Source organism: Gymnoscopelus microlampas, assembly GCF_963454915.1.
Source record: "Gymnoscopelus microlampas genome assembly, chromosome: 17".
Classification (NCBI taxonomy): Eukaryota; Metazoa; Chordata; class Actinopteri; order Myctophiformes; family Myctophidae; genus Gymnoscopelus; species Gymnoscopelus microlampas.
The window spans coordinates 14,466,340-14,475,897 of record NC_139954.1 but is presented as its reverse complement, the minus strand read 5'-3'; the positions used below and the strand labels follow the sequence as shown (position 1 = coordinate 14,475,897).

The 9,558-nt window shown below is 40.8% G+C and overlaps 2 protein-coding genes across 4 annotated transcripts in view; one reads left to right on the top strand and one right to left on the bottom strand.

Annotated features, from left to right (window-relative positions):
* The first annotated feature begins 441 nt into the window (after positions 1 to 441).
* wdr4 (WD repeat domain 4) lies at positions 442 to 8,235 on the top strand. The gene is made up of 11 exons (XM_084084502.1): positions 442 to 550; positions 852 to 920; positions 1,740 to 1,880; positions 2,481 to 2,637; positions 3,539 to 3,651; positions 3,868 to 3,928; positions 4,052 to 4,162; positions 5,019 to 5,083; positions 6,433 to 6,619; positions 7,055 to 7,124; positions 7,823 to 8,235. The coding sequence occupies exons 1-11, from the start codon at positions 468 to 470 to the stop codon at positions 8,038 to 8,040; spliced, it is 1,275 nt and encodes a 424-aa protein (XP_083940628.1). The 5' UTR covers positions 442 to 467; the 3' UTR covers positions 8,041 to 8,235.
* A 466-nt stretch (positions 8,236 to 8,701) lies between these two features.
* Positions 8,702 to 9,558, bottom strand: part of pde9aa (phosphodiesterase 9aa) — a 35,327-nt gene continuing 34,470 nt past the window's right edge. For all 3 annotated transcript variants that reach the window (XM_084084500.1, XM_084084499.1, XM_084084501.1), the window contains 3 exons: positions 9,431 to 9,526; positions 9,265 to 9,328; positions 8,702 to 8,945 (listed from right to left, as the gene is read on the bottom strand). In XM_084084500.1, the coding sequence (XP_083940626.1) occupies positions 9,278 to 9,328; positions 9,431 to 9,526 (147 nt within the window). In that variant the 3' untranslated portion in view covers positions 8,702 to 8,945; positions 9,265 to 9,277. The remainder of the gene's footprint in view (positions 8,946 to 9,264; positions 9,329 to 9,430; positions 9,527 to 9,558) is intronic.

The window sequence follows — 9,558 nt, the reverse complement described above, 5'->3', positions numbered from 1 at the left end:
ACATCAAGGGAGAAACTTAAGTGCAACCACTAACGTGCCCGTGTCCCAGCCTCCCTTATAAGGAGTTCCGGGCATTTAACTTAGTTTCCGGTACAAAATACTACTTCTAATAAAGCGACTCAACAAAATGGGCATGGATAATGGGCTTAAATAATTAAGAAATAAGAACAAAAATAAGAAATAAAATGATTACTCTGGCAGTTACATGTATATCTGCTATTTTTGAATAGCCAAAGTATAAAAGGTCATAATTATTCTGATGCTATATTTACACATTTTTCTGGGTACCCCCTGGAACACCCGCAAGTACCCATGGGGGTCCCCGGACCCCACTTTGAGAACCAATGGCCTAGTTGCTTCTTTTGAGCTTGTTTTCACAGACATGGTTGCTTATTTCTCCCGTAGAATCTGGCAACGCTGCACGTGAAAGTGGGTGCTGTGTTGTCGCACACACACAGCAGGAAAACATGGCAGCTATCTCTGTATGTGGAGAGTGGTTTGTCTGCAGCAGCGACACAAAGCTCATTGCTGTTCACACCAAACAGGCCAGGTTGGTAAGAAACCTTGCTATATAAATGTGTATTATGTATGTATGTATGCTGATCAGTGATCCATTATCCTGGACCTGAGTGGGACTGCCAGCAAAGCTAGCTGAGTTAGCCACAGTGGTGTAAAGTAACTAAGTACATTTACTCAAGTACTGTACTTATAAGTACAATTTTGAGGTATTTTTTACTTTACTGGAGTATTTCCAATATTAGTAAAACATTTGAGTACTTTTCCACCACTGGTTAGCCAGCAATAAGCACATAAGACACATGATCCATTATTTATTTACTGCTTTATTGTAGAGAACCGTTCGTGTTTGACTGCAGCACAGCTGAGAAGAAACCAAAGGACACAGAGGCTGACAGTAAAAGGTAAGTGGAGGCATTCATTGTTGTGTTGTGTTGTGTTATTCAGTCTTTGATTGATTGATTGGATACTTTATTAGACAGAAATGTACACAGCAGGAGGTACAGTCAGAACTTTGACATAAAAGGATAACACTAAAAAAAGTCCACATTCTGCTGGGAATGTTGTAGCTCACTGATTCTCAAGCTTATTCATTTAAAAATGCCCTGTTTAATATCATGCTTTAGGCCACAGACCCCCATTTGCTATAATGTCTATCTCAGGGACCCCAATCTACACTGTAAAATCCTCAGTGTTAATTTAAAACAAATGGAACAAAACCTGTAGGGTCCATTTGGTTCCTAAATATTTATAATTTAACCGTAAGCCCCCAGAACCCACATTGAGAACCAGTGTTTTATGCTTGAGATGTCAGACATTAATAATCGATTAAATGACAGATAAATGTAAGACACTCTTGATGAAGGTCCAGTGGGACGGAAATGTCTGTCAATTTAAATAAAAGAGGCTGCTGAGCAAGAGCAGTGTGCGGGACCTTTTGTTCATGAAAATACTTTATTCATTTTTGCTTCAGTTTTCACTCTACAACGCACCTGCATCCAAAAGAAGTGGATGTGCGAATACTTCCTTTTCCTTTACATAGATAAATAACACTTCACAGAACTAATCATAGTTACATTTAGAGATAGATAAACAATGTAGATGCGTAAACAAACAGATGGATAGATTTTAGCTGCTGATATCACTTCTGCTTCTTGGAGAGATCAGTGAATGCACCGTGAAGAAGAAGAGCGTTTCAGTTGTTCTCTCTTCTCTGTCTTTAGTGACGGTTCAGAAGAAACAGGAAATGACAAGGTCTTGGCCCTTGCTGTCTCTCCTTCTGGAAACCTGGCAGCATTGACCGATGACAGCAAACGGCTGGTTCTGTTCCGCACCGAATCATCATGGCAACATATCACCACGAGGTACTAATCAAATTAATCTATTATAAAAAATATTATACAAAATAATTGATTATTAATCTATTACCATTTTGGCATGTGGCAAAAGGCGGAAAAACTAGGGGGAAGTTTCAAAAAGATTTAAAAAATAGTGATAATGGCCGATCTACAAGTTCAAAACTGTGTTCTGAGCTTTTTGAGTTTTAGCATGGTACTGTTGTGCGACAAAGTATAAAACCATGCTTAAGTGGTTAATCGATTCGTTGACATGTAAAAAAATATATTAAATGCACTTCTCGGTTATTTGATTAATCGAAAATGTAATCTATATCGCTAAGAAAATAATCAATATTTGCAACTAACTGGTCAATATCTCATGCTACAGAATGTTGACTTTGTTGGTAGTTGCATTTACCAAAAGCTCATTATTCATACAAAATAAATGGAAGCTTCTGAAACTGCATTAGTAACTATTGTAAATACAGTGGATTGAATTGCCACCATCAAAGAACTCTTACCTGGTGGTAAACGGTGGTGACCCAGCTTGCCATTGCGATTATACATGGTGTTAACGATAGCATAGATACATAAGGTCTTCCATGTTCATAAATCTGTGTTTTCCAGGTGGGTTGTGAGGAGGTGCACCTCGCTGGTATTCACCCAGGCTGAGGATGAGGTGCTGGTGGCAGACAAGTCAGGAGATGTTTACTCCTTCTCAGTGGTGGTTCCCCAGAAGGACGGAGAACTGAAGCTGGGACACCTGTCCATGCTGCTGTCTATGGTAAGCAGTGTGTGATAGGGATGCATGATTATTCATCATCATCATCATTAGATCAGAAAATAATAACAATGTCTTGTTCCGATCATGATGACGCATTCATTGTGTTCTTGTTGAATGTCTGCGGGAATGTCTGTGAGAATTTTGGACTAAGTTTTTCTTACCTTTTCTATGATGTTATGATATCTTAGGATGAATGGTACAGTAGAACATTTTCATAACTCCATCCCGGGTCCGCCACAGCTTAAAACGTGCGCGGATAGGCCTTGCGCTAGATCACATATTTTAATAGCTTTTTTAGTCCAAAATTCTCCTTTAAGGGAAGCGTAGCTCTTTTATTCCAGCACTGCTGTTCGCGCGAAAATGCGAAATAATCGCCAGCAAATATTCTGCACTAAAACTAGTTGATGCCTCATTCATACAGGGTTCATGCCTTTGTTCACAGTGTGGAAAGCTCAGAAAAATCTACCTTATTATGAATACAAATTATGTCTCTTCACTGCGCTGTGTCAATGTGCTCATGACACAAAGAACAGTTAAAATAAAATATTTTCAGGTGACTTAATTGCACGGAAATACTCGCTCCCTGTCTGTAAGGACCTTAAGACTGAAGAAATATTTTCAATTGACATTTTGGTTTGTAGGCTATTATTTGTAGAGGGATTCTAGCCTGTTAACTGCTTATTAATTTAGCTAACGGTCTGAAAGTGTTTTCAGTTGCACATCAATTATTAGACTCTGTGTCTTGTTTCTTTTTTCAATGCCAGGGAATTTGTGACTGGGCTCATGTGCTGTTGGACTGAAGTTCACATTGTCAAAAATCAAGAGACTGGACATCAATAATTGTTGTAAAGTTTCTGTGTTGTGAGAATGACAGAATGACCACATGCTCATTGTCTTACAGACCCTCACACCCAACGACAAGTACGTCATCACAGCAGACCGCGATGAAAAGATTCGGGTCAGTCACCTCAAGTCGCCTTACAACATCCAGTCATTCTGTTTGGGGCATGATGAGTAAGTAACAAAGTGTGAACATTAATGCGAAAATAGAATTGCAACGCATTGTGAGCTTGTAGATCGGTTATTTTACGTACAACAACGTATAGCTAGGACTGGCTGGCCTTTTGCAGTTTATAATGAGATCAGCCTTTAGACATTACTATGAGGTTTGAGTTAATTTGAGTCTTGTGGTGATAGCAAAATGCTGACTTGGTTTGTGTATCCTTCCAGGTTTGTCAGTGTTCTGGTCATCCCGTCAGTTCACCCACAGTGGCTTCTGTCCGGATCAGGGGTATGTGTGTTTGTGTCTCACATAAAAATTCCTGCACTGACCTAGCATTTATGTTAGGGGAAAGTGAGTTTGCAGGCTGTAGCCTACATGTGTGTCTATATGTAATTTGATGCGTTTCGACAGGATGGGACAGTGAAGTTGTGGGAGTACGAGTCAGGCCGGAAGCTGCAGAGCTGGGACCTGAAAGCACTGAGAGAAACACAAAGTACTGAAGCTGAGAAAGAGAATAAGAAGGTAACTGTTTAACAGGTGTCTGTATTGTCACTTGGCAATATGACAATTGACACCCATCAAATGTTATCAGTTAACCTGTAATGGCACAGTATAGTTTATTAGTTATTCTCATGGGTATATACAGTACATGTTTCAGCTCAAAACTAAAGTAAATTAACTAGTATAAAAGTACCAACAGAGCAACTATAACAGGCTGTTGCTTGGAGGGCATTGGTGGGGGTTATTGTGTACAGTTTATCTTCAAGGGTTGCACACTCCTCACCCTAACAGTGTGCTGTAAATAGATGGCTTCTTTACATTAGAGAGGCATTCCTCACTGCTTTATTATGGCAACAGCAGCTGTGAGACAATCAGCAGCTCCCATATACAGTACAGTTCCTTTTCTGGGAATGGTGAAGTGGGAGGATACTATGCAGCAGAAATGTGCGTTGTTTTTGGTTCCAATTTGGTCATAAGCTCTGCTTTTCTCCACTTAGTTCTGGCTACATTCTGGCTAACCCTAACTTTGAGCTTGAAAGTACTTTCTATTCACTAAGACACTTAACTTTCAAGATTCAACTTGAACCTTGAACCTCTGCCTTATTGTCAACTGGGAAATCCTGTGTGTGTGTGTGTGTGGTGAAATCGAACTTACCCCTGTGTCTTTACTAGGGGGAGTGAAATTGAACTCACCCCCGTGTCTTTACTAGTGGGGATGAAATTGAACTCACCCTGTGTCTTTACTAGGGGGGGGGGGGGGGGGGGGGGGGGTGAAATTGAACTCACCCTGTGTCTTTATTATGGGGGGTGAAATTGAACTCACCCCTGGTGTCTTTACTACTTGTAACAGCAATATTTGTGTCTTATTGTTTCCTAGAGGTATGCAGTGAGCAGGATTGCCTGCTCCCCTGATGGTGGTCACGTAGCTGTGCAGTGTGAGAGGTCAGTCTGATAACAGTAGTGACTTCAATGACGACACCGCCACTAGGATTAGGGGTTTTATTTTCCACTATGCTACAGCTGCCTGTATACTATACCTTAAAGCAGTGATTCTTAACCTTAAGCCATCCCCTTTGATATGCATTAGGCCACAGCACAAACCCTGTTTAATAAAACCAATTTAATCTCTGGGTCTCCAAACTACACTGTAAAATCCTTTTGTTTTAATTTAACTGTGAGAGTGTACAAATGGCCCCATAAGGGTCCATTTGGTTCCTAACTAACAATCCGTTAGCTGGAGACCGGCTGGAACCCCCTCAAGGACTGTCCCCGGACCCCACGTTAAGAACCAGTGCCTTATAGTATTGTATTGTTACACTTGTATATGAGCTTGTTATTTAACTGCTTCTGCACAAGTTTAATTGTGTCATATACTATATTACAGTAGGTCCCACACAGCAGCTGTTGTGCAGCATAAGCTTGTTTAAAATACAAAAATGTTCAGCGAGTGGTGCATGTTACAAGGCATGTAGAGGTCGGTGAGTTGAGTTCAACAGGCTATAGATATGTGTTTATATATATATATACAGTTTAGGTGACACATTGTTTTGTGGGTCAGTTGAGTGGTGTTAGTGTGCTTATACACTGATAAAGATTGCGTTCACAAGTTAAAGCTGCATTTCAGAACTTATTTTAATGAATAAAACTATGTATTTTAATCAATCTGTATGATAATGCAATATAATTAACTACACATCTGCAGTAGTTGTAGGTGGACGCCCATCTCTTCCATTGACAACGTTAAACCCTGCTGTCTAGTAGGACACCTACTGGTTAACAAGTGGTACTGCTTGCTCATGAGCATAAATATCTTCCCAGGCCAAGCAGGCCTTATTGGCTCAGTGGTAGAAATTCGGTCTCATGCGGTAAGGGAAACCTGTGTTTAAATCTTGGCTAGAACATAAATGTTGGGGTGCTCGGGTGCGTACCACTGCAGAGCCTCTAGGGGTTCGACTCCACCGTGGTGCATCCGGCTTGGCCGACCGTCTATACGAACAAAATTGGTGCGTGTTCGAAGGAGGGTAGCTGGGTGGGGAGGGTGGTATTTGTCGCTGTGCGTATAACGTCTAAATTGGGGTAAAAAATGTATTTTTTAAAAGGACATTTTAAAACGGACATTAAAGTTAAGTTGTTATTTTCTGGAATTAAGTAAACAGGTTGGCTCTTGTTATTTGTACATTCACAGACACTGTAATGTTTTGGAAAAGCTTTGGGTCTGTAACAGATATACAACAACAGTACCGCTAAAAGGATGTCGGGTCCACAAATAAACTGTTCCTCTGTGACTCCAGACTACCCATAGTGCAGTTCTTCAGGATTGATCAAAGGGCTGAGGAGAGGCTGGTGGTCTGCAGCAGGGTGACCCTCCCCCACAGTCCACTCCATATGACCTTTGACCCCGAAGGCAGACTGTGGGTACTGCTGGACAGCTGTGAGGCACCGCTCCAGATATACACACATGCTCAGGACTGCTGGGAGGTATAGTGTGATGTCATTACAGATGATAGGCTTCAGGGCGGAAACTATCGTTTATTTTCTTAGCGATTATTTGATTGATTACTTTTTCTTAGAGCGTACAACTGGAACCAAATGGACCACCAGTTTGGTTCCATTTGTACACTCAGTTAAATAAACACTATATATTACTATGTAATATTACTATGTACAATCAGATTAAATTGCTTTAATTAACTTGTACACACTCCACTCACACCGAAGCGATGATAAAAGAATGACACTTAACTCCTCACTGACAGAAGGCATGCACACTTAGTCAGTTGAGGTTCATTATTTGCACTATACTAAAGCGTTTGATTTGCTTGCCTCCCGTCAACGACAAGTGCACTCATGCTAACACAGTTGCTCACAAAATAACAAAATGTACGCCTGACAAAGCCTCTCTCGTCTATCTAGTGTGACACAGAGAGCTCCGAACTAAACAAAGTGGTGGCCTGTCTCAAGCCCCATTGGGAGGCACTTCAGGGTGAGTCAACAACACACACACACACACACACACACACACACACACACACACACACACACACACACACACACACACACACACACACACACACACACACACACACACACACACACACACACACACACACACACACACACACACACACACCTACCTCCAGTTAACCTGTCATTCTCACCTGGACCTGCTCCATGCATCTGTTATCGCCCTAGATGGCATTCAGCCTTGCTCTCTGTCTCAGAACTTCTGATGAGGTTAAATGCAGTGTGTTTATTTCATTGCCTTCAAAACACTGCCAATGTTTATTAATAATAACAAGATTATTGGATTCATATGTTCATCATTCATCACTGAAGTTTAGGCATGCAACTATCGATTATTTTCTTGGCGATTATTCATTCAACGTTTTTGATGAACCGAATAATCAAGAAGCGTATTTATTTTAAACGTTTTTATTCTTTATATCAACAGATCAACTTGGAAATGTTAATAGATTTTTATAATAGACTCAATTGATTACTGTAGTCTGATTAACAACTTAAGCCCTATTTTATACTTTGCTGTGAAACTCTGTCATGCTAAAAATAATCGCTTAGTTCAATTAACTGTTGCACCCCTAGTAACATCAGGTTTGTTTAGTAGGAAAACCAAAGTACTAATCCTTGCTCACCTGCGCTTGCCTTGTTCTGTCCCCACAATAGCTGGTGCAGAGACAGAGAGCTGCTTCCAGCACCTGTACAAGGTGAACTTCGACAACATGGCGTCCTACATGCAGAAGAAGCAGCAGCGTCTGGAACAGCAGAAGACTCACTGGGGGAAGAAGAGGGCTGCGAAGACGACCAACGGAGCGTCCAGCAGCAAAAAGAAGAAGAAGAAGAGGAACAAGATGCCACAACCTGTGTCTGAAGCAGCAAGCTGAACACCGTTAGTCAGACAGAGTGATTATCACTTAGGTTTTTTTTTTTTTTGGGAGGGGGGATTTCTTTTTTGGCTGAATCTGAGTTGAATGAGTTGATGAAGAATGCTGAATTGTCAAATGGCCTATGTAGATTTATATTTTATAGTATAATAGGGTTGATTTATAAAAATAAACCTTTTTTCGACTAATACATGACACAGTAGCACGTTGACTATTTCTCGAAGATACTGCGTCAGCTTTTATGCAGCAGCATTTCTGCTGTCAGTGATTGTCTCCACCAACCATTCCTTAATTATTTATCCCGTTTAACTGTGTAGCGTGCGTGACTGCTTGTATGCAAATATTATATCTGATTCCATTACTTTGACATTTCATGAACAGACAACAGTCAGAGAACAGTTTTACAAGTCAAGTAAACCTTTTATTTTTTTAGGAAAGAACAAAAGTGACTAGAAATCTGTACACTATGTAAAAAAAACAACACATTCAAAATAAAAAAACGTTGCAAGATATATCTATATATATATATTATTTATAATGTAGCTAAATATTGTTCACTGAAGTAGTTTGTGCTGTACACATGTTGACATTCCCTGATAAGTCTTTGGATTGTCTGTCTGGTCCACAAACGACTGGAGTCCATCAGTAGTTAATCCCGTTGCTCTAGGAAAATGGTATGTGACATCCCCACTCATCCGCTGCCCTGGGATAGACTGTTCTTGCCTGGCACAATGCAACCAATCCGGACCGTCCCAAACGTCAACAAACCCCACTCCTCATCGCTGCTCGTTGAGAGGCTGAAGCAAACAAGAACACAAAGCAATGGAAAGGGCTTGTCTAAAAATCCTCCTGTCCTCCTCCCGTCTCACTGCATCACTCTGGTGAAGTACTCTCAGGTGCAGGTTCTGAAATGGACAAATGACCACATATTTAAATAAATGCATCTGGTTGTGCAAACCCATTCCAATCCTGAGATACCATATGTAATTTTGACCTTGACTTTTGACCCAAAGGCTAGGGGGGCCATCTAGTTTCATGAAAATCGGCCCATTCATTCTCAATTTTGACGGTGACTTTGACCTTTGACATTTTTGACCCGATAGTTTGACTCAAATAACAGATTTACCAGTTCACAACGCATCGCACCATGGCGCGTTGTGAGTATATAAATTGTCTATTTCCGGCATGCAACACTGACATTTGATGAAGTAAATCAGGCTTTACCTGGTTCTAACTTTTACTTCTTCTTTGCTCCCAAGGTCAAGTTCTCACTCTTCTTTTTCTGCACCTGGGAAAAAAAGTTACGTGTTACATGTACAGCATGTGTGCATGTACTCATGCTGGGGGAAAAGGATTTAAACCATATTTGGGCCTACATGCAAACACTCACCTCATTCATGGCGTCGTCAATCTGTTTGAGTTCCTCATATCTATCCCGTGAATCTCTCAGCGGCTGCACCATCACCTCCTCAGTCTGAGGGAACAGCTGGTACACACACACACACAAAAGGATTACCT

What these genes read in the sequence shown, in the direction of transcription:
- wdr4 (XM_084084502.1), top strand. Translation starts at nt 468, where the DNA reads ATGGCAGCTATCTCTGTATGTGGAGAGTGGTTTGTCTGCAGCAGCGAC. An exon ending in TGTCCATGCTGCTGTCTATG is followed by an intron (nt 2,638 to 3,538) that starts GTAAGCAGTGTG and finishes ATTGTCTTACAG; the next exon opens with ACCCTCACACCCAACGACAA. An exon ending in CTGAGAAAGAGAATAAGAAG is followed by an intron (nt 4,163 to 5,018) that starts GTAACTGTTTAA and finishes ATTGTTTCCTAG; the next exon opens with AGGTATGCAGTGAGCAGGAT.